This window comes from Ictidomys tridecemlineatus, chromosome 2 (genome assembly GCF_052094955.1).
Source record: "Ictidomys tridecemlineatus isolate mIctTri1 chromosome 2, mIctTri1.hap1, whole genome shotgun sequence".
NCBI lineage: Eukaryota > Metazoa > Chordata > Mammalia > Rodentia > Sciuridae > Ictidomys > Ictidomys tridecemlineatus.
In genome coordinates this window covers 4,090,778-4,113,824 of record NC_135478.1, presented here as the reverse complement: position 1 = coordinate 4,113,824, position 23,047 = coordinate 4,090,778, and the positions used below count along the sequence as shown (strand labels likewise).

At 56.0% G+C, this 23,047-nt stretch overlaps 1 protein-coding gene across 1 annotated transcript in view; it reads left to right on the top strand.

Annotated features, from left to right (window-relative positions):
• The first annotated feature begins 2,959 nt into the window (after positions 1-2,959).
• LOC101954811 (complement C3) overlaps positions 2,960-23,047 on the top strand; it is a 28,601-nt gene continuing 8,513 nt past the window's right edge. The window contains exons 1-27 of the mRNA XM_078034648.1: positions 2,960-3,116; positions 3,929-4,121; positions 5,207-5,369; positions 5,458-5,528; positions 6,918-7,012; positions 7,105-7,187; positions 7,264-7,354; positions 8,646-8,748; positions 8,840-8,966; positions 9,178-9,293; positions 9,379-9,525; positions 10,479-10,688; positions 10,805-11,011; positions 11,135-11,293; positions 11,830-11,959; positions 12,166-12,237; positions 12,432-12,632; positions 14,257-14,365; positions 14,635-14,720; positions 15,712-15,854; positions 15,941-16,153; positions 18,610-18,676; positions 18,776-18,862; positions 19,543-19,746; positions 20,148-20,223; positions 20,560-20,719; positions 22,292-22,390. Of these exons, the coding sequence (XP_077890774.1) occupies positions 3,043-3,116; positions 3,929-4,121; positions 5,207-5,369; positions 5,458-5,528; positions 6,918-7,012; positions 7,105-7,187; positions 7,264-7,354; positions 8,646-8,748; positions 8,840-8,966; positions 9,178-9,293; positions 9,379-9,525; positions 10,479-10,688; positions 10,805-11,011; positions 11,135-11,293; positions 11,830-11,959; positions 12,166-12,237; positions 12,432-12,632; positions 14,257-14,365; positions 14,635-14,720; positions 15,712-15,854; positions 15,941-16,153; positions 18,610-18,676; positions 18,776-18,862; positions 19,543-19,746; positions 20,148-20,223; positions 20,560-20,719; positions 22,292-22,390 (3,486 nt within the window). The 5' untranslated portion in view covers positions 2,960-3,042. The remainder of the gene's footprint in view (positions 3,117-3,928; positions 4,122-5,206; positions 5,370-5,457; positions 5,529-6,917; positions 7,013-7,104; positions 7,188-7,263; positions 7,355-8,645; positions 8,749-8,839; positions 8,967-9,177; positions 9,294-9,378; positions 9,526-10,478; positions 10,689-10,804; positions 11,012-11,134; positions 11,294-11,829; positions 11,960-12,165; positions 12,238-12,431; positions 12,633-14,256; positions 14,366-14,634; positions 14,721-15,711; positions 15,855-15,940; positions 16,154-18,609; positions 18,677-18,775; positions 18,863-19,542; positions 19,747-20,147; positions 20,224-20,559; positions 20,720-22,291; positions 22,391-23,047) is intronic.

Genomic DNA, 23,047 nt, shown 5'->3' with positions numbered 1-23,047 from the left:
AAGGTCACCTGTGGGTTAATGAATAATGAGGAGGGAGAAGGGGATGGCCTGTCATGGGTCCTGGAGGGAGATTCTGGGAAAACAAAAGCTGGCCAGTCCTCAGAGGAAAGAATGGGGGCAGGGTGTACCAGGCAGCAGCCAACCCAGGCAGGTGTGCAGTGGGGCGCCTGGGACCCACCCTTAAATCCTTACCCCCCTCCTTGCACCCCATCTGGGGGTGCTAGATCAAACACAGGACATCCAGTTAAATCTCAACGTCAGGAAAATAATAAGCAGTCTCAGGGGCCTGGTTCCTATGGGACACCCAGGGGTGCCAAATCGGAGTATGGCCAAGTCCCCTACGTCAAATGCTGCAGTATTCATAGCCTCTTATAGACTTCACAGACGGGTGACACCAACACAGTGCAACTCGGTGGCCACAGCACTACACTGGACCAAGTCGGAACAATGTCCAGAAAAAAATTCTGTGCATGTTCAGAAAAGATGCCATTTCTTCCCCAAATACTTGCAGGTTGCTTGAATGCCTGCATGTGGGACCTAAGGGTACGGGCCTACCACACCTGCTCAGAGTAAGGCCATTCAGATGCCCCATTACCTGTCAGCCAGCAGCCTGGCCCCGCCCAGATACAGAATGCTGGGCTGCCTGGGCCTCCACTGGGAACCCCCGCCCCTCCCTTGCTGGCTCATCTTGTCCACCATTTCCCTCCCAAGCCTCTGGACACAATGTGTGCACATCCCGAGAAAGGCCACGAGGCCCAGGAATTCCCCTTCCTCCCAGGGGGCCTGGTCCTCTCCAGGCCTCTGGCTCCCCTTCCAGCCCCCTTGCCTGTGGTCACCAGGTCTGGAGCCCTCCAGATCCCCAGCACCAGGAGCCTGAAGGGTGGCGGCCCTGTATTGATCCTCCCCTCCCAGCCAGGAGACTTCTAGGCATTGGGCCCCTCCCAAGGGCACATAGCAGCACTGTCCTGTGGGCCACTGTTCAGATGGCTTAACTGAGGCTGCAGAAGAAGAAAGCAATCCTTGCAGCAGGACAGGAGTCCCTCATCAGCATTACCAGTGCCCCAGTCCCCGTGTTTAGGGCCATCACGAAACCAGGAAATAGGGTGGCTGATGGGGGGAAGGAGTGGGGAAGTCATGGGGGCCACTGGGGATCAGTTTGAGCAAGCGTTTTCATCTTCTGTCTCCCTGAGAGGTTTTGCAATCAAAGGGACAGAAGCCAGGTTTGCTCTAAACCTCCAGGCCTCCCCCACCCTGGCACAGCCAGGGACAGGGTGTGGTTTACAGGAAATCAGAGCAAACTCCCCTTTAACCTTTTCAGTGGGGTTTGGAAACCACCTTTCCAGGGACCAAGACCCCCACCCTCACACCATTCCCATTAACCCTTTACCTCCTGTGATCAGGGGACAACACCTCTGAGCATCAGAGGTATGCAAATGTCAATGACACTGAGCTTCCAGTTTGTACCCAGGTTGCAAGAATCCAAAAGCCTGCCCACATGCTCTGGGGTCCAGGCCCTGGGGAAATTGGCAATGCATTTCATGCAAGCTGAGGAGTGGGTAAATCACTACAGCTCCCAGGAAGCGGAACTTGGCGGTATCTAGCAATGTCAGCGGGCATGTACATGTGGCCCCAGCACCTTCTCCTGTAGTTGCAAAACAACTCATCTGCAGGAGGAGGCAGAGGCTCAGAATGCTTATCAGGAGCTGGCCCAAAGACCACAGCTAGGAAGCTCAAAGCTAGGAAAGGGAGCAGGTCAAGACGGCTCACTGCGAGAGTGTGATCTGCAACCACAGAAGTCTGTGTGCCCCTCAAGAGGACCCTGGATTCTTCCACACAGTGGGATAGGAAGTAGTTTCCTGTAAGAATGAGGAAGCTCTCTGAGCACCAGTGTGAAATGATCTCTAGAGTATAGTGTTCATGAAAAAGCAAGGCGACCCGGGAGGAGAGAAGAATGGTATGCAGAATGTGTTCAGATTAGTTTTAAGAATCGAGGGTGGAAGATGACCTTCCCTTTGACACCCTGTGGTACCTTTTAGCTGTTGAACCACGTGGATGCATGAATTACCTACACAAAAAAGCAAATAAGTACAGCTTCAAATAACAATATCCTAAAAAACAATGTTGAAATAAGACAGGTTTAAAAAGTAGAAATGAAGACTTTCCTCCTTGATGATTGTTTAAAAATAGTCACTCGGGCAATCGGCCAAGGTCAGGTGAAGGGAGCTCCAGGCTCCCCTCTCCCTATAAAACAAGCTCACCAGGATAGTGAGTCCCTGGGCATACTTCAGAGCCCACCTGAAAGGCCTCTTCTTCCAAAGCCTTCCCTGATCCCCCAAGGAGCAGAGATTTTTTCTGCTGACGAAAACATTCATGGGGCTGCGAGTGTGGGTGCTGAGCTCCGTCCCTTCCACCACTCCTCCTCTCAGCATGAAAGTCTCCGGAAGTAAGGTTCCAGATCTCAGCATATAGATGGACTCATAGGACAGGTTTGATTAATAAAAGTGTGAATGGTGAGCAGTGGTGTACACTTCTCCCAGCTACTTGGAGACCCAAGGAAAGAGGATCATTTCAGCTCAAGACTCCAGGGCCAGCCCAAGCATTAGAGGAGACTCCCTTCTCTTAAAAATTTCACAAATAAATGCATGGCCAGACATGGGCTACGAATGAGGCTCCAATATCTGGGATAGAGGACCCTCCAGACCCTAGTGTTCTCCACCACAGACTGGGCATAATGGGGAGCAATCCTGGCTGGCCAGCTGGCCTTGACCCTGTGATTGCCAAGGACAGGGGACAGGACTTTGCTGTTAAAGGGGGATGTGCCCTCAGGTTACTAACCCCTGGACTTGCTGCCAACAGGGCTTGAAACCCTCAGGAAATGTATTGAGCAATCTGGGGCAGCCCCTGGGAGGGGCAAGACCACAGGGGAAGGAAGGGCTGAGTGGGGGAGAGGCCCAGTGGATAAAAGGAGCTCCCAGCGGCTCTGCTCACTCCTCCCCGTCCTCTCCCTCTCCTCTGTCCCTCTGCCTCCACTCTCCCTGCACCATGGGACCTGCCTCAGGTCCCAGGCTGCTGTTGCTGCTGCTGGCCAGCCTCCCCCTGGCCCTGGGGGACCCCATGTGAGTAGCCAGGCCCAGGTAGGAGCAAGCATTTGGGCTTCAGGTCCTTGTAGAATCCAGATGCACATGGGTGTCTGTGGATTTCAGGTTGGTGGTAGGACATGAGAATTTGGGCTGCCTGGCTGGGGTGTTTGTGGGCTGGGTTTCTGTGGAATCTAGGCACAGGGGAATTGGAGTTTGCACATTTTTGGAACTGAGTGTCTGGAGGTTTAGGATGGAGGGTCTGTGTGTTTAGCGATCGTAAGTTGGAGTAAACTGGAGGTTAACAAGTCCAAACAGTTCAGAAATCATGAGTTTCAGCATTTAGAGGCTCAGTGATTTGGTCCTTTGGGTTTATGCAGGGTTGGGAGTGTGTGGATCTGGTTGTATTAATAAGACCGTGGTGTCAGAGGCTTAAGTTTGGGTTTGGAGTATTCTAGGACTTGAGGTTTAGAGGTTGAGGGTATATGGGTTTAGGCAATTGTGGTTTGGAAGTCTAGAGACTTAAGAGGGTTGCTGGGTTTGTTTCTGAGGATCAGGGGTTGGTGGGAAACTGCAGCCCTAGATGTTCAAGCTTTCAAATCCAGGTACACCTGGCTGAGGGGGTGGGAGGTCATGGTGACTGCCGTCCTGCCCATGGGGATAGGGAGGTGACGGTGCCAGAGAGGAAGGCATAGCCAGGACCTGAGGCTGGCAGGTGTCCCAGGCTGTCACTGGATTCCCTTCAGGGTCTGAGGCAAAGTGCTAGGGAAGAGAGGAGCATCCAGGCACTGACCAGGCTAGGGCTGGAGTCTCCTGTCCCTGGGAATACAGCTCTGTGCGCCACTGGACAGGTACTCCATGATCACCCCCAACATCCTGCGGCTGGAGAATGAGGAAAACATAGTTCTGGAGGCCCACGAAGTTGAAGGGGACGTTCCTGTCACAGTCACGGTCCACGACTTTCCAGCCAAGAAGCAAGTGCTGTCCAGTGAGAAGACGGTACTGAGTGGTGCCACTGGACACCTGGGCAACGTCACCATCAAGGTGGGCGCAGACTGGAAGCAGCCCAGCCGACCTCCACAGTCCCTCGCACTCTTTGTGGTCTGTCCCTCTGAACCATGTCCTTGGGCGTCTTCCCTCTCAGGCCCTGTCTCTTCTGAGTTTCCCCTCTTCTGAGTGCCGCCCCTCCTCTGGGTGTACTCCCCCTCTAAACTCCACCATGTGAGTCTGCTGCTCCCCTACTGAGCCCCTCCCTCTCTATCCCCTCCACTTGAGAGCCCCTACCCCCTTGAGCTTACTCCCCTTCCAGCCTCCACCATCTGAGTCTCCTCCCCTCTGAGCCCCTCCCCTCTCTCAGTCTCCTCCCCTCTGAGCCCCTCCCATCTCTGCGTCTCCTCCCCTCTGAGCCCCTCCCCTCTCTGAGTCTCCTCCCCTCTGAGCCCCGCCTTCTCTGAGTCTCCTCCCCTCTGAGCTTCACCCTTCTCTGAGTCTCCTCCCTCTGAGCCCCTCCCCTCTCTGAGTCTCCTCCCCTCTGAGCCCCTCCCCTCTCTGAGTCTCCTCCCCTCTGAGCCCCTCCCCTCTCTGAGTCTCCTCCCCTCTGAGCCCCACCCTTCTTTGAGTCTCCTCCCTCTGAGCCCCTCCCCTCTCTGAGTCTCCTCCCCCTGAGCCCCTCCCCTCTCTGAGTCTCCTCCCCCTGAGCCCCACCCTTCTCTGAGTCTCATACCCCCTGGGCCCCTCCCCTCTCTGAGTCTCCTCCCCTTTGGAACTTCTCCCCTCTGAGTCTCTTCCTGAGAGTCTCCTCCCTATTCTCAGTCCTTTCCCTAGGTTTCATTCCCTTTTAATTTCCTCTCCTGAGTCGAAGCCCCTTTTCTGAGTCCCTTTCCCTTTGAGTCCCCCCCCCCCCCCGGTCATTCTTCTGAGCCCACCCTCAGTCCACTCTCTGATCCCCCTTGGCTCCTGCCCCTGGTGTCTCTGCCCTCTCCCAACCTGCACAACACAGGCAAAGTAAGATGATGGGCAGGTTCCCTTATGAAGAGCAGCAGGTGACAGCCCCCCCAAGGGCCCAGAATCTGGACACAGGGCCTGGGACCCTGGAGCAGACCCCTAACAATGCCCTGGCACATGCCTAGATCCCAGCCAGCAAGGAGTTCAGGTCGGAAAAGGGCCACAAGTTTGTGACTGTCCTGGCGAACTTCGGGGCCACGATGGTGGAGAAGGTGGTGCTGGTCAGCCTTCAGAGCGGGTACCTCTTCATCCAGACAGACAAGACCATCTACACTCCCGGCTCCACGGGTACGGGGCTGGGCTGGCTGGGGAGGGCCAGGCCCCAGGGTGTGGGGGAGGTCTCATGGGCTCCTCTGTCTCTCCCACGGCCTTCCAGTCCTCTACCGGATCTTCACTGTGGACCACAAGCTGCTGCCAGTGGGCCGGACCATCGTCGTCAGCATTGAGGTACAGAAAGCCAGGCGCCAGTCACACAGGACAGAGACCCTGGGCAGGGGGTCCCAGAGACAAAGAGACATGCAGAGACATCAATGCAGAGAGACGTCTGGAGATGGCAGAGGTCCAGGGGGACCCACAGGGCAGCACATGCTCCCAAACATTCTGAGACCCCAGTGAGGGTCTCTTCCTCCTCTGCCCACAGCCTCCCATGGCTCCCACCTCCCTTGGGATAAAAGTCTAGGTCCTTCCTGCAGCCCACACAGCTTTCTCCATTCTCTCCCTGCCTCCCCTCGTCCTCTCTCCCCTGCCATCCTTGCTGTGCTCAGTCCTGCCCCAGGGTCTTTGCACAGACAGTTAAAGCTTTAAAACATAAGTATATACAGACCTTTTCTTTGAAAAGCCATGGAGCTCACTCTCTTGCCTGTTTAAATTTTCTGCTCAATTGTCACCCTTGTCCCGATTTTACAGTGAGGCTTCCCTGAGCACCCCATAGAGTTGCACATCCCCACTGCAGGCACCAACACACACACACACACACACACACACACACACTCAGAACCCATGTGTGGTATGGTCTGTTCCTTTCTTAATCCCCTCCACCCTCCATTGAATCCAAGTTCACAGGGGAAGGGACTTTTCTCTGAGTGTTCAGGGTCTCAACACCTGAACTCAGCTCAGTCCTTGGCACCTACCTGGGTGGAATAAAAACATAACGGAAGAAGGAGGGGGGCAGGAAGGAGAGCAGGGTGAGGAAGGGGGTCTTGCCCTCAGCGATTGTCATGAGGAGGGACAGAAATCATGCAAGGTGGTGGTGAGTGCAAAGGCCCTGTGACTGGGTAGAGGATCAAGGCGGTCAGCCAGGGACAGAGTCCATGCATCTCCTCCTCTAAGTGCTGGTGCCTCAGCTCCCATGCAACAGAGAACCTCATCCACAGAATTGCCCGCATTCCAATCCCAGAAAAGCAGGCTTTGAGGTCTGTCACCTGAAGGTTAGCTGCTGGCAGTGGAACCCATGAACTTGCTGTTCTTATGTGTTCACAGACAAGGCTCAGTGCCGGTCTAGCATACGAGTGGGCAGAAGATGCTAGTGTTAGCTGCATTCAGAGAGGCACTGATCCTTATCAATGCCCTGCTTATGTGAAGGACAACCCAAGCCAGCGAGCTGGGAGCCTTTATGGTCTCCCTTTGCTGCATGTGCTCATGGAGCACAGAGAGGTTAAGTAACTTGCCCGAGGTCACACGATTTGTAAATGGCATGGTAGGGTTTGAACCTAGGCTGATGGACCCGGATCCACATCCTTAACCCCTGCACCTGTCGACGGGGTGCAAAGAGGCTGGGGGCAGAGCCTGGCCTCAGAAGAGCCACTTTAAGCCACAGCCCTTCCTGTCTGCTTACAGACCCCAGATGGCATCCCCATCAAGAGGGACACTCTGTCTTCTCAAAACCAGTTTGGCATCGTGCCCTTGTCTTGGAACATCCCAGAGCTGGTCAAGTACATGGGGCTCTGTGGGGGTTCGGGGGCCCGAGTCCCCTGAGGGGGAGCAGGGCTTGAGGCCGGGCTGCCCTCACCCGCCCTCTCTGCAGCATGGGGCAGTGGAAGATCCGGGCCCAGTATGAGAATTCGCCGCAGCAGGTGTTCTCCGCTGAGTTCGAGGTGAAGGAGTACGGTGAGTGGGGGAGGACCTGGGGGTCCTGGAGCGCTGGGCCCTGCACCAGCCGCGCCAACACCGGCTCTCACCCTAGTGCTGCCCAGCTTCGAGGTCCTGGTGGAGCCCGCAGAGAAATTCTACTACATCGATGACCCGAATGGCCTGGAGGTCACCATCACAGCCAGGTGAGGCCCAAGAGGTGAGACCAGGAGAGGGCTAGGTGAGGAGCCAGGTGCCAGGGCCTGGGATGGGACCAGTGAATGCCAGGTGAGGACCCAGGTGAGGAGCCAGATGAGGGTTCAGGTGAGGCCAGGTGAGGAGTCAAGTGAAGCAAGGTGAAGGGTTCAGGTGAGGGCCAGGTGAGGCCAGGTGAGGGCCAGATTAGGCCAGGGTAGGTTCAGGTGAGGCCAGTTGAAGGGGCCAAGTGAGGGCCAGGTGAGACTAGATGAGGTCCAGGTGAGGAGCCAGGTGAAGATCAGGTGAGGGGGGCCTAGGATGGGGATGGGTGATGGCCAGGTGAGGACCCAGATGAGGAGCCAGATGAGAGGCCATTTGAGTGTCCAAGTGAGGGCAATTGAAAACCAGGTGAGGCCAGGACAAGGGTTCAGGTGAGGGCCAGATGAGGCCAGGTGAGGTCCAGGTGGGGAGCCAGGTGAAGGCCAGGTGAGGCCAGGTAAGGGCCACATGATGCTAGGTGAGGTCCAGGTTAGGAGCTACGTGAAGGCCAGGTGAGGGCCAAGTGAGGCCAGAAGAAAGGTCCAGGTGAGGGCCAGGTGAGGCCAGGGCAGGTTCAGATGAGGCCAGTTGAAGGGGCCCAGTGAGGGCCAAGTGAGGCCAGATGAGGTCCATGTGAGGAGCCAGGTGAAGACCAGTGAGGGGGCCTAGGATGGGGATGGGATAAGGCCAGGTGGGGACCCAGATGAGGTGCCAGGTGAGAGGCCATGTGAGTGTCCAGGTGAGGTCCAGGTGACAGGGCCTGGGATGGGACCAGGTGAATAACAGATGAGGACACAGATGAGAAGCCTGGTAAGAGGCCAGGTAAGGTAAAAGTGAGGCCAGAAGAAGGGTTCAGGTGAGGGCCAGGTGAGGCCAGGTGAGGTCCAGTTGGGGAGCCAGGTGAAGGCCAGGTGAGGCCAGGTAGGGGCCACATGAGGCTAGGTGAGGTCCAGGTTAGGAGGTAGGTGAAGGCCAGGTAAGGGGGCCTGGGAAGAGGCTAGATAAGGGCCAGGTAAGAACCCAGATGAGGAGCCAGATGCGAGGCCTGGTGAGGGCCAGGTGAGGCCAGAAGAAAGGTTCAGGTGAGGCCAGGTGAGGCCACTTGAAGGGGCCAGGAAAAGGCCAGGTGAGGAGCTAGGTGAGGAGCCAGGTGAGGCCAGGTGAGGCCAGGTGAGGGCGGGGACTTGGGTGTTTGGCCATAGTGAGCAGTTAGGGCAACGTGGCCTTCCGAGAGTGGGCGCTGACGCCGTGGCCCTGCAGGTTCCTGTATGGGAAGAACGTGGACGGCACCGCCTTCGTCATCTTCGGGGTCCAGGATGGCGACCAGAGGATCTCACTGCCCCAGTCCCTCCAGCGCGTTGTGGTACCTGAGAGGCCCCTGGACGCCCCTCCCTCCAGCGCCCCCTCTCAGGCAGCTCCCCAGGGCACCCCGCTGAGCCTTGTCCCCTCCCCAGATCGAGGATGGCACCGGGGAGGCCACCCTGAGCCGCCAGGTGCTGCTGGATGGTGTGCAGCCCTCCCGAGCCGACGCCCTGGTGGGGAAGTCCTTGTACGTGTCTGTCACTGTCATCCTGCACTCAGGTGAGGCCCAGGACCACCAGGTAGTCTGGCTGAGAGCAGATCCCCCTGGGGGAGGAGCCCAGCCCGAGAGCAAGGTCCAGGGAGAAGAGGGGGCATCTGAGGGGGCTCTGGTCTGAGGGAGGAGGCCCCGTGTGGAGGTGGGACCCAGTCTGAGGGAGGAGGCCTGGTCCCAGGGGCAGCCAGGGGCCACCCTCATGGTCCCTCTCCTCAGGCAGCGACATGGTGGAGGCAGAGCACAGTGGGATCCAGATCGTGACCTCCCCCTACCAGATCCACTTCACCAAGACGCCCAAGTACTTCAAACCAGCCATGCCCTTCGACCTCATGGTGAGACCCGGGGCAGGGCCCACGCCCACTCGGGGAGCACTGAGCACCCCTCAGAGTCACCAGATCCCCCACCCCCTGTCCACAGGTGTATGTGACAAACCCTGATGGCTCTCCAGCCCGCCGTGTGCCCGTGGTGATTCAGGGCAATGATGTGCAGTCTCTGACGCAAGACGATGGCGTGGCCAAGCTGACCGTCAACACGCCCAACAGCCGGCAGCCACTGACTATCACAGTGAGTCCCGCCATCCTGGGGCTCCCGCCACCAGGGAGAGGGTGCCCCAGGGCTTGGCACTTGTACAGAAGGACCCTGCCATTTGCAAGATTTGCAAGTGGGGTGCTGTCGCAGGCGTGGGGGGATCCTCCTGGGGCAGAGGTCAGCTGTCTCGGGGGCCACAGAGGAGCACATGGCCTCTGGCACTGAGGAGTCCAGATCCTACCAGGAGTGCTCTGCCGTGTCCCTGGAGGGGTCCATTGCTGGCACGGGGTCCCTGCTCTCCTGATATCTGCCCCTCACTGGCTCCCACGCAGGCCGCAGAGGGACGTGATCCTCCAGGGCTCCTGTGCCCATCCCTCTGCCTTCTAGGCCTCGGGGGCTGGCACCTGAGACAGGCCTGTGGCTTCTGTCCCCCAGATCCTGAACGAGGGCAAGCTGTTGAAGCAGGTGGTCAGGCCCCAGCCTAGTGACCAAACACAGAATTATTCATTTGCAGTTCTGGACCTCAAAGTCCCCAAATCCAGGTGTGGCAGGTGGTTCCTCCTGAGGCTCTGTCCTGTCTCTGCCAGCGTCTAGAGCCCCACCCCCAGGCCCTGTTCCTGACCTATCCTCCACCTCAGAGCCAGCAGCATGTGTCCAAGAAATCACCTCTCCCCCCTCTGCCTCACCTCCTTCCTTTTCCTTCTTCCTCCTTCTCCTCCTCTCTATCCCTCCCCCTCCCTCCCTCCCTCCTTCTCTCTCCCTCCCCCCTCCCTGCCGGACCCTCCCTCTCTTCCTCTCTCTCTCTCTCCCTCTCACCCCACCGCACCCCTGGGTCCACCCAGGTAGTCCAGGACGACATCCGCACAGGATCCCTAGCTTCACCCCATCTGCAAAGCCTTCCTCGCCATCAGAGGTCACACACCCTGTGCCTTGAGATCAGGCTGAGGGCGTCCTTGGTCCTGGCCTCCATCCCTCTCCCCCTCCCCCAGGTGCGCACCAGCAAGCAGGGCATCCCCCAGGCGCGGCAGGCCGTCAGGACCATGCAGGCCCAACCCTACAGCACGCTGTTCAACTCCAACAACTACCTGCACCTCTCTGTGTCTCGCATGGAGCTCAAGCCAGGCGAGACCCTCAACGTCAACTTCCACCTGCGAGTGGACCCTGGCCAGGATGCCAAGATCCGCTACTACACCTACCTGGTCTGTGGCCCTGGGCCCCCACGCCCTGCTCACGGCTTCTCCAGCACCCAGCATCCCTCCCCAAGCCCAGATCTCCCTCCTCTCCCGCCCTGACCTTCTGTCCTTCTGTCCTCCAGATCCTGAACAAGGGCAAGCTGTTGAAGGCAGGTCGCCAGGCCCGAGAGCCCGGCCAGGACCTGGTGGTGCTGCCCCTGACCATCACTGCGGATTTCATCCCTTCCTTCCGCCTGGTGGCCTATTACACGCTGATGGGTGCCAGCGGCAAGAGGGAGGTGGTGGCGGACTCTGTGTGGGTGGACGTCAAGGACTCGTGCGTGGGCACGGTGAGCATCCCCGCGCCACCCCCACCCTCCGCCTTTCCTCCTCTGGGTCCGGCCTGGACTTCCCCGTCCTCGGTGCCCTCCCAGGGCTCACTGCTCCTTCCTGCTTCTCCCACTTCCCTGCAGCTGGTGGTCAAAGGTGGTGGGAAGGACGACCGGCAGCCTTTACCTGGGCAGCAGATGACCCTCAAGATAGAGGGTGACCGTGGGGCCCGAGTGGGGCTGGTGGCTGTGGACAAGGGCGTGTTTGTGCTCAACAAGAAGAACAAGCTGACTCAGAGTAAGGTGGGCGGCTGTGGCTGAGGCTGACCCAAGACCACGGAGGCACAGGGATGGCGTGGGGTGGAGCAGGACTGGGATCAGAGAGCATGAAGGACGGGGTGGGGGTGGTGGACCAGACGTCAGAGTGGACACACAAGGATGAGGTCATGAGATGGAAATGCAGTCCAGCTTGGGAAGGGTCATGGTCAAGGTCCAGCTTGGGAAGGTCATGGTCAAGGTCCAGATTAAGGATGGTCACAGTAAGATGCAGTTTGGACATGGCCCTGTGTACTCTGGGGCCATCTGATGTGGAAGCCTGGGGCATGGGGTGACGCTAGAGAGTGAGGAAGGAGTGAGCTGGTCAGGGCTTAGAATGAAGAGGTAAATGCAAGTGGAGTTGGAGGTGAAGGGGTGGGGTGAGGAGTGGGGCTAGGAATAGGTGGGGATGGAGCTGTGGGTGGGCTGGAGTGGGGTGGGTGGGAGGGGCTGCGTTTACCGTGGGGAGCTGGAACAGGGGATGCTGTCCTGCCTGTCCCTACCTGGCCACCCACCCCCTGCAGATCTGGGACGTGGTGGAGAAGGCAGACATTGGCTGCACCCCGGGCAGTGGGCAGGACTATGCTGGAGTCTTCATGGACGCAGGGCTGGCCTTTAAGACCAACAAAGACCTGCAGACAGCCCAGAGGACAGGTAGGGGCAGCGAGGGGCTCTGGAATGGGGCACCTGGTTCAAGTCCCGCCTCCACTGGCCCCGCCAACAGGCTTCTCCTGGGCCTCAGTTTCTTCATCCGTCCAATGGAAACAGCCACACGCCAACTTGAGGCTGTTGTGAGGGGTGATCCCAGGGCGCACAGTAGGTGCTTTACCCAACCTGTTCTTGGTCCACCTGCCCCTCAGAACTGGAGTGCTCCAAACCCGCTGCCCGCCGGCGTCGCTCTGTGCAGCTCATGGAAAAGAGGATGGACAAAGGTGGGGCCCTCTGCCTGCCCTTCCCCACCACCCGCCCTGGGCCTGGCCATCTGGGCCCCAATGTGACCTTCCAGGAGCCAAAGAGGGAGGAGCGGAGGGCTGGCCCCGGGCACTTCTTCCTGGGTCTGCCCTGGGCTCTCCTGGGTGGGGGCACCTGGCCAGGGCTGTGCCTGAGCAGGTGTGTGCTCCCACAGCGGGTCAGTACAAGACCAAGGAGCTGCGCAGGTGCTGCGAGGACGGGATGCGGGAGAACCCCATGGGCTTCCCCTGCCAGCGCAGGGCCCGCTTCATCTCCCTGGGCGCCTCCTGCGTGCAGGCCTTCCTGGACTGCTGCAGCTACATCACCCAGCTGCGGCAGCAGCACCGCCGCGAGGGCCTCCTGGGCCTGGCCAGGAGTGAGTCCCTGGGACAGGAGCCTGCCTGCCTGAGGGAGGGGGAGAGCCAGTCTGAAGGGGTGGGGGAGGGCCTGTCTGGGGGAGGGGAGGTCCTGTCTGGGGGAGTGGGAGGGCAAGTCTGAGGGGGAGGGGGAGGATTAGTCTGAGGGGGAGGTCCTGTCTGAAGTGGGAGGTGGAGGTCTTGTCTGAGGGGGAGGGGGAGGTCCTGTCTGAGGGGGAGGGGGAGGTCCTGTTTGAGGGGGAGATCCAGTCTGAAGGGGGAGGGGGAGGGCCTGTCTGAGGGGGAGGGGAGGTCTTTAAGGAGGGAGATACGCATCCCCACGAGGTGCAGAAAATCCCTGTTCTGGAGTGTGAAAAGGACCAGCTCCCACCTAAGGGCAGAGGGGTCCCTGGTGAGGGGAGAGGAAGGAGGCCCTTCCAGGAGGGGCCAGGCTCTCAGGTGTGAGGAGAAGCAGCACCTCATCTAGTGGTGGAGCCACCTGGGGTGAGGAAGATTGTCCCAGTCCTGCGGAGTCAGTCTGCAGTCACACACTGTGCCCAGGCCCTCAGTGGTAGGAGAGAAGGTCCCAGCTGGTGGGGCTGTCCACACCGGGTGCCAGTGGGAAGGCTCAGAGGGGTGCCAAGTTTCCTTCACCCAGGGAAACTGGTCTGTGCTGCCACCCAAAGCCTGGCGCCAAGTCAGGCCACCTGACGGATTAGGAAGCAACTTTGATCCATTCATCTGACCTTCAGTCAGTTTTCTTTGGGGGGAGGAGGGATTGAAGACAGGGGCATCGATCACTTAGCCACATCCCCAGCCTTATTTTTTATTTTATTTACATAAAGAGTCTCACTGAGTTGCTTAGCACCTTGCTTTTGCTGAGGTTAGACTCAGTCTGCCATCCTCTGGGATTACAGGCGTGCTCCACCGCCCCTGGCATTCATTTCCTTTTTAATGAGACAAAACGTGTAGCCAGCTCTGTGTCCACAGGTTACACACATGCACATCATTTAGTTTGGGTTTGGGTTTAGGTCCTTCCTTCCTTCCTTCCCTCCCTCCCTCCCTCCTTCCTTCCTTCCTTCCTTTCTTCCTTCCTTCCTTCCCTTGGAAGGAGTAGTCCAGAATGCAGGTGGGTCCAGGAATCTGTGGGATTCCACCTGCATACTGTGATGGAGATGCGGAGCCAAACTAAGATCTGTCCATCACGTTTGAGGAAAGCCCAGCCAGGGTGGAACCTAGTCCTGTCCAGCTGTATTTACTTGCTGAGGGTCAAGCTGGTTGTTCAAGGCCACCACTTCTTCAGTGGTCCCCACAAGGTCTGGGGAGCTCTCCAAAGGGCTGGTGGCATTCAGAACTAACAGATCCATGGATGCAGGGGCCCTGATCCTTACAGAGGTCCATGCAAATGTTTTCCTTTCTTTGAAAATCAGAGGAAGGCAAGGTTATATTTATCGTGATAGCAACACATTTGCAAATAGAATTTTAAATTTTTTTAAGGGAGTAAGTACTTCAGAAAGGTAACTGTTCCTGGGCCCATGAAGAGCCACAGCAGGCCTCTGGGTGCGTTTCCGAGCTAAGAGCCCCAACAGTGCAGAGGGGACAGTGTGAGAGGTGGGCTGCCCTAAGCCAGCTCTCACCCTTCAGGTGACATGGATGAGGACATAATTCCAGAAGAAGACATCATTTCCAGAAGCCAGTTTCCAGAGAGCTGGTTGTGGGCCATAGAAGAGTTAAAAGAACCAGAGAAAAACGGGTATGGCCAGGGTGCCCCTGCCCACCCTTGCCCATACCTGCCACCCCCTGTCACCCTCTGCCCACTGCCACAGCTCCCCACACCATGCCAGGGTGACCTTCCATCTGCACACACCTGCAACCTCGCATCTCTTCTAGAGCCACTGTGGAACCCACATCCCAACATAGGTCACCCCCACGTGCCCACCCCTCCAGCCTGTGCCCTGTCCCCCAGGCCTCGCCCTCCTCCCTGCTGGAAATCCTCTAATGCCCCCACTTCTCCCGACCCAGAATCTCCACGAAGGTCCTGAACATCTTTCTGAAAGACACCATCACCACTTGGGAGATCCTGGCTGTGAGCCTGTCGGACAAGAAAGGTGAGGGAGAGTCGGGGCCCTGGGCACCTTTCTGTCCCAACAGGCTCCCCCGGTGGGCTGAGCGGCCCCGCTTCCCTCTGACCTGGCTACTGCATGGCTTCAAAGGCCAGACCTGGACACTTAGTCTCCAAAATTGGTATTAAAAAATAAATTTCATTTTTTAAAGGGAATTTTAAGTTCACAGAAAAACTCAGCAGAAAGAACAGAGAATTTCCCTACCCCCGCCCCCTCTATAGTTTACTTTTCTTTGCACTAGTCTTTACAATCCATTGTGCATTTCCCTTGAGCAGCTCAGAACTAGATTTTCACTGGGAATATTTCGATCTGTATCTGGGTTTCATGATGTTCACAGATGAATAGGCAACTTTTCAAGCCCAAGTTGTTGCAAACATACTTAAACATTTCCCAGTCACTGAATCTAGCATTGCTTTTTTGTGAATTGAGATTTAACTCACTCATAAAAATCCCCCTTATAAACTGTGCAGCTTATAATCTTTTCTATATTCACAACATCTATCCTCAACTATTAGCTTTTTAGTTTAAATCTGGTTGAGATGGAATAAGTGTAAATAAAAGTTAATAAAAGTAAAAAACAGCCCCACTCCAGCCAGCCACATCCGCAGCTCTGGGTGATCCCAGAAGGCTTTAGCGTACCTGGTTGGAGGAGCAGATATATTTTGGAGACCCGCCAGTTAGTTAGGCTGGTTGTCTTCCTGCACATGCGTCTAAAAGTCAAACTGCAAAGAGAAAGGAAATCATCAATGATAAGGCCACTTCCTGCCCCTCCACCATCTAGAACCCATGTCTTGGCCAGTGTTTAGTCTGTGGGCTTCTGCAGAGTCAGGTGCAGCTTGGGCCAGCTCCCCTGGCTGAGGGTGAGAGCCAGGACTATGGAAGAGGCAGCAACTTGAGTTCAAGCTACAGTTCCCTTGGGTTGGCCCGCCCTGCCCATCCCGTGCCCTTGACATTGGTGCTGTCTCTGTGTGGACAGGGATCTGCGTGGCAGACCCCTACGAGGTCACGGTGATGCAGGACTTCTTCATCGACCTGCGGTTGCCCTACTCTGTGGTGCGCAATGAGCAGGTGGAGATCCGAGCTGTCCTCTTCAACTACCGCGAGAAGGAGAGTCTCAAGGTGCACCCTGGGGAGGGGCCGGAGGCCTGGGGGTGTGAGGGGGACGCCCTGTTGCACACCTGCGCTGACACCTCCTTCCCTGGCAGGTGAGGGTGGAACTGATCCACAACCCAGCGTTCTGCAGCCTGGCCACCGCCAAGAAGCGCTACTACCAGACTGTAACGATCCCGCCCAAGTCCTCGGTGCCAGTGCCCTATGTCATCGTGCCCTTGACCATAGGGCTGCAGGAGGTGGAGGTCAAGGCTGCTGTGTACAACCACTTCATCAGCGACGGTGTCAAGAAGACCCTGAAGGTCGTGGTGAGTCCTTCGCGCATCCGATGTCCCTTGTCCTTCAGGGAAGGTGCCTGTGCTCCATACTGCTGACCCCCGGTGGGTGGCTCAGGCTCTGAGACCCTAAGAATCATCACAAGCCAGGCTTAGTGGCTGCTCTCGTGATCTCAGCAACTCAGGAGGCTGAGGCAGAAGGATCACAAGTTCAAGTCCAGCCTTAGCAACTTAGGAAAAATGAGCCCGAGATGTGTCTCAGTGGTTAAGTGTGCCTAGGTTTAATTCTCAGTATCAAGAAAAAAAAAAAAGAAGGAAGGAAGAAATGAATTCAAATAAATGATCAAACAAAAGGACAGTAAATTAAATATGAAAATCTTAAGCAGATAAGATCCACCTGTGTCAAGCCAAAGCACATGAGAGGTTTAGGCAGAAGGAAAAACGAGAGCCCTGGGTACATGTTTGTATTTTCCCTCTAATGGTTAATTTCTTCCAAAATGTTAAAGAAGTTGGGAAAATAATTAAAACATTGAAAAGCTGCTGCATTCAAGCACACAATGTTATTTTACATGAAATGGATTTCTACCCCGACAGACTTTAGTTATCCTTATTTTGAAGATGTTATGGAAGCAAACTTATATTTTTACCAATTGTTTTAAGGCTCTACAATAAAATCATCTTTTAAAAGTACATAAACTCATAGTGAGGGTCCCACGTTCCTTCTGCCCCCACACTGGATGGCTGTGAGTGGGGAGAAACGCCAGGCCTGGCGGGAGCCTGCCTGTCCAGCTCCTGAGAGCAAAGCGCACCAGTCTCCCCAATTCCATGTGCCCTGATGTTGGCGGCCTGAAATGGATCATGGCAGGATACTTACCCATGGGAACTCACAGCCTACCAATAGGGGCTTTGCCTTCCTTGAACATGTGTCAGCAGCTCCCTGGGCAAAACTCAATCTCCAGACAAAATCTGCTTTTATTACCAGTGAGGGGAGACGGGGTCCTGGGAAAGAAACTGCTGTCCACATGGAAGCCTTTTGTGTACACACAGATGGGGGCCTGGGTTGGACTTTTAGTACTAGCTAAAATAGCCCCTGTTTCATGAGCACTCGCTGTATTTCAGGCCCTGTGCTGCTTGCTTTGTGCATATTCTTTTATTTAAGAGATGCGTAGATGGCAATGGGTTTAACACCCAGACTCTGGAGCCAGGTGACCAGATTTAAACCTCAGTTCTGTCCTACTAGCTGTGTGACCTTGAGCCAGTCATTTCACCCCTCTGGCATCCCAGTTTCCTCATTTTGTAACTAGGAGTCATCTAGTCCCAGCAGGAATCATGAGGACCAGCGTGTTCAGGATCCGGCTTCATGGGAAGCTGCTGTAGGATAAACATGCTATTCCTTGCTGCTGAACAGAGGGACTTCGCAGCTCAGCTTAGGCAGGTTTTTGTTGTTGTTGTTGTTGTTGTTGTTTGTTTGTTTTCTTTTTCATTGAAAGATGGAGCCCAGGACTTGGTGCCTGCCAGGCAAGCTCTCCCTCACTGAGCTGCACCCCAGCCCTACAGCAGTTTTCGATCTAGTTGAGGCTTCACATTCTAAAATGCTTCTCTTGTGATAATACCTTAGTGAATAAAAGTTGCCCAAATGGACATTTAAAAAACATTTTTGAGAAATCCTCTCTTGTGTTGTCCCTAATTCTGGGGGTGCTTAGCCAAAGCACCTCCCTCCTCCATTCCCTCTGTGTCCTCAAACTTCTGGGATCAAAGAATCCTCCCACCTCAGCCTCCTGAGCAGTTGGGCCTATAGACACACCACTGTGCCCAACCATGACTACCTTAAGTATCTCTACTTAAAAGTTTTTTAAATTAAAGAGAACGTGAGTGATGATAGCTGTGCTAGTCAGCTTTCTGTCACTATAATGGAAAACCTGTGGTAACTAACTTTTGAAGAGAAGAGGTTGATTTAGACTCAGGATGTTGGAGGTTCCAGTCCATGATCAGGCAGATCCAGTGCTTTCAGGCCTCGGTGGGGGTGGGGTGGCTCATTGCTATGGAGTGTGCAGTGAGGCAAAATCCTTCACCTCCTGGCCAGGAAGCACACAGAGCAAGGAGGGTCTGCAATCCCATTATCCCCTTCACGGGCACACCCCGGTGACCTAAAGAGCTCTCGCAGACCCCACCTCTAACAGGCTACATCTCGTCCCAATAGCACCACCCTGAGACTCAGCCTGCATTGCGCGGGCCTTTAGGGGACATTCAATGTCCAAACCATAGTGAAAGCAGCACCCACCCCATTGGATTGTGAGGATCCAGTGAGCTAGCCCAAGTAGTTTCTCAGCACATGTGAAGATTTCAAACTTTTTCATCATTGATGTAGAATTGTTTGATGAATTTGCACAAGATCTGTGTAAGGAATGACCCCTCTGCTAGAGTCATCCTCATGACAGTGGCTTGATGACCATCTTTGTGTCTGTCCTTTTCTTCACTGGACTTCCTAGCCGGAAGGAATTAGAGTCAACAAAACCGTGGCCATTCGCACACTGGACCCAGAACACCTTGGGCAAGGTGAGCCATCAGCCAGAGAGGGTGTGGGGCTATAGCCTGGGCATGGGGGTGCCGGGCAGGGGAGAAAGGGGCTGGTGCTGTCACATCTCTCCCCTGCAGCTGGCGTGCAGAGAGAGGAGGTGCCAGCCGCAGACCTCAGTGACCAAGTCCCAGACACTGATTCGGAGACCAGGATCCTCCTGCAAGGTGAGCCATTCCCAACCCTGTGGGAACCAGGAAGGTGTCTGCGCCAGGCTCTGTTAGCCACACACCTGCCTTCACACCAGCTGGGGCAGCGCCCTTGGATCTGTTTTAGAGGAGCCCTCTGGCACTACTGACTTCACAGAGAGCTTTTGCTGCTAAGTGCATTTGGAGGAGAGCGGAAATTCTGCCAGTAATTGCCTGGGATGGAAGACCAGGGCGAGGAAGGGAGGAAGGGGCCTCCCAACCTGGGAGCTGAAGGGCTGGGGGCCAGGAGCCTTGGCTCCCACATCTGTGATGGGAGTGAAAGAGCAGATTGGCCTCCCAGGGTTCTTGTGACTCTTAAAGGGGATGCTGTGCGCTGTTCTCTTAGAACTGAGCCTGGCAAAGGGCATGACGCACCATACAAGCATTCATGCCTAGAATACTTTACTGTGGGTGAAAGGAGAGATCTGGGAACCAGGGTCCCCCTGCGAAGTAGGAGCTCCCCTGACTCCCATGAAGAAGCCCCGTCCAGCCCCTCAGCCACGGAGCCTCCTCACTCCCGTCACGCCCTCCTACCCCTCCCTGTCCTGAGCCCTTGGCCCTGTCTGGTGGGAGGCTGGGAACGCTGGGGACAGCCTGGACCTCCCACACCTGCTGCACAGTGGGCCCCTGTACTAGATACCCCTACTGCCCTGCTGCAGGGACCCCAGTGGCCCAGATGGCAGAGGACGCCGTGGACGCGGAGCGGCTGAAGCACCTCATCGTGACCCCCTCTGGCTGTGGGGAACAGAACATGATCGGCATGACGCCCACGGTCATCGCGGTGCACTACCTGGACCAGACGGAACAGTGGGAGAAATTCGGCCTAGAGAAGCGGCAGAATGCCTTGGAGCTCATTAAGAAGGGTGCGCCCAAGGCGCCTAAGGCACAGGCTCCTGGAAGGGCCCTCCCCTCCTGACCCCGCCCCTCCCCTGAGACCCCGCCCTCCCTGCAATGCCTCTCCCCAGAGCCCCTCCCCTCCTCTCTCAGATCTCCCAACCCTTCAGAGCCCTTGGCACCAGCATCCTGCCCCACCTGCGCCCTTCCCCTGAATGCCCTCCCTGGACCAGCCGTTTTTTATTCTCTTACTCCCTCAGTACCCCATCCTCCTTTAAGCTCCTCTCCCACTCCGACATCCCCCTTCCCCACCCTGAGTCCTCCTGCACTTGAGGAACTCTTTCCACACCCTGAATAACATCCTCGCTCTGCCCCTTATTGTGGTACCCAAAAGGGCTCCGTTCCTCTGGTGACCACTCTCTTCCCTCAGGGTACACCCAGCAGTTGGCCTTCAAACAGCCCAACTCCGCCTATGCTGCCTTCAAAAACCGGGCGCCCAGCACCTGGTGAGTCAGGGTGGTCACCTTGGCCAGCCTCCGCCCTGCACCTGGCTGAGTAGGGCCTGGGTATCAGCAAGGAGTGTTCTAGGCCAGCAGGACATAAACAGCCCTGTGCGGCGCTTCCAGGGCGCTTGCATGGACACGGCAGCCTTTAGTCAACCCATCTGCTGGCAAGTGACCTGCGGAGGTAGAGCTTCATTAAACACTGACTTCAAGAAACTCTGGAGTCCTGGGGGTAACCCAGCAACCGAGCCAGGCCCCGCCTCTCTCTTCTCATTGGGTAACTGGGATGGCAGTCTGCAAGCCCAGAGCCGATTGGTTCTCTCTCTGTGTCCTCCCCAGGCTGACAGCTTACGTGGTGAAGGTCTTCTCCCTGGCAGTCAACCTCATTGCCATCGACTCCCAGGTCCTCTGTGGAGCTGTTAAATGGCTGATCTTGGAGAAGCAGAAGCCGGATGGACTCTTCCAGGAGGATGGACCCGTGATACACCAAGAAATGATTGTAAGAGATTCGGATTCACGGCAAGAGTGGGGGAGAGAGGCGTCTGGGAGTCATGGGAGGCACATTCCCAATTCACTCTGCGCAAGTGGAAATGAGGGACGGGGAAAATAATTGTGACTCCTATGTTGCAAAAGCCAGATCTTCAAAATGAAAGCGCACGACATCTTGTTGACAAATAAATAAGAATTTCATTAAAGCAAAGGCAGGAGCCCTGCTGGAGAGCCTGGGAATCTCCTCTGACGTCCTATCTAATCCAGCTCCACTCCTGTCCATTCCACTACCGGGATGATGCTCAAAACTGGCCCCTTCTTCCTATCCCCAGCCTCAGAGCTGGTCCACATATCTCCCTCCTTCACCCTGAGACCTTGGAAAAGCTGCTCCTGGTCATTGCCCTGCGGGCTTCATTCTTGTTAGCTCTCAGGTGTTCACCACCGATGCTTTTCAAATTTGATTGAATTCCTCCGTAGAAAGTCCTGAGGCTCCCCCTGTTTTTCTTTTTAATTTTTTTTTAGTTGTAGTTGGACACAATATCTTTATTTTATTTATTTATTTTTATGTGATGCTCAGGATCAGTCCAGTGCCTAGCACATGCTAGTTGAGCACTCTACTGCTGAGCCCCAGCCCCAGCCCTTCCCCTGACTCTTAAATTCCACAGGGGAGTGGTTCTCAAAGTGTGATATTCGGACCCGCAAGAGCATCACCCTCAAAGTTGTTGGAAATGAACTTTCTGGGATAGCATCCCACACTGGTTGAACCAGAAATTCTAGGGATGGGGCCCTGGAATATGAGTTCTAATAAACCCATCTCCCCAGGTGAGGCTGAGGTATGCCCAAGATAGAGAATCAGTGCCCTAGTCTGACCTCCAGGCTCCCAGCCTCACAGCCTGCCCTCTCCTTCTACACCCTACCCACACTGGTGGAAGCCTGTTCAGTCCTGACACAGGGGCTTTGCACAAGCTCCCACTGCTGCCCAGCGTGCTAACCCCTGCACTCTGAGAGTTGACACCTCTAAAGATCAGAGTGCCAGCTGCGCTGTCTCCAGGATAGCTGTCCTGACCTCACAGGGTCACTACCCCATAGTTCATTCACTGCTGTGTCTTATTCTGCAGAGCCTTCATAAGTCAGAAATTAATACAGCTGCTCCCCGACTTACCATGGTGCCACTTAGGATCTTACACTTCACGATGGTGGGAAACCGTATCCCACACCACGTTCCATTCACTTTCGGCACAGGTTGAATACAAGAAGGAGAAATTCAGCACTTGTTATAATAGCCTCGTGGGAGGGGTGTTAATGTGAGTGTCCCGAGCACAGTTCAGGCTAAGCTACGATGCAGGAAAAGTCAGGGCACCGAATGAATTTTACACGATATTTTCCTTTTGCCATTGTTTGTTGGCATGTGAGTCCCTCGGAAACTGAGGAACCTCTGTACCCACGGAGGAGCCTCTGGCTCCTGCCTCCTGTCCCTGTTAGACAAGAGGCTCAGGGGGCTGGAGCTGGGGCCTGGTTTTCATCTACCCTGGCTCTACCCAGCAAGCATGGTGACTCTGTGTCTGCTCTACTCCCGTCCCAGGGTGGCTACCGAAACAGCGTGGAAGGTGATGTGGCCCTCACAGCCTTTGTTCTCATCGCCCTGCAGGAGGCTAAGGACATTTGCGAGGGGCAGGTCAACGTAAGTGCCCTCCTCAGCACCGCCTGCCCCAGCTGGGGAATGTCCACCTGGGAGGGGAGGCGCTGCCTTGGGGGGTCGCCAGAGCCCTGCACCTGCTCCCTAGTAAATCACCCGTACTTACTCCGTGGAAGATCGCCCCGACCCTTGGGCATCCCTGTTGTCATCTCTCAGGGTTTCAGGAGGTCAGCAAGTGGATACACAGCAGGCACGCAGGAAGTGAGGGCGATGGCAAGGAGAAGGAGGAAGGGGGGACGAAGGGGGGGTGGCCTGAGTCCTGGCTGCCTGCTGAGTCGGACTCCTCCTCATGTCTCCTGCCTGTTCAGAGCATCTTTTCCCAACACTTGATTCAGTGACGTCACATTGTCAGCTTGACGTTGACCCTGGGGGGCGGATTTACACCACCAATCAGTACAAACCAGGGCTCCCCCAGCCTTTGCAGGAGAGGGCTCCTTGAAAAGCTCCCAGCACACCACTGACATCGAGCTGTTCAGTCACAAGGTGCTCACAGGTGGCCAGGAGGTCTGGGAAACACTGAAAGCACAGATCCAAGACAAAGGTCCCAGGACAGACACCATCCTGTCGCCCCGGGAGTGGCGCATGCAGGATGCTGACCATGGCTGTGGTGGCGACCACCTACCAGAGTGCCCGCCCCTCTGT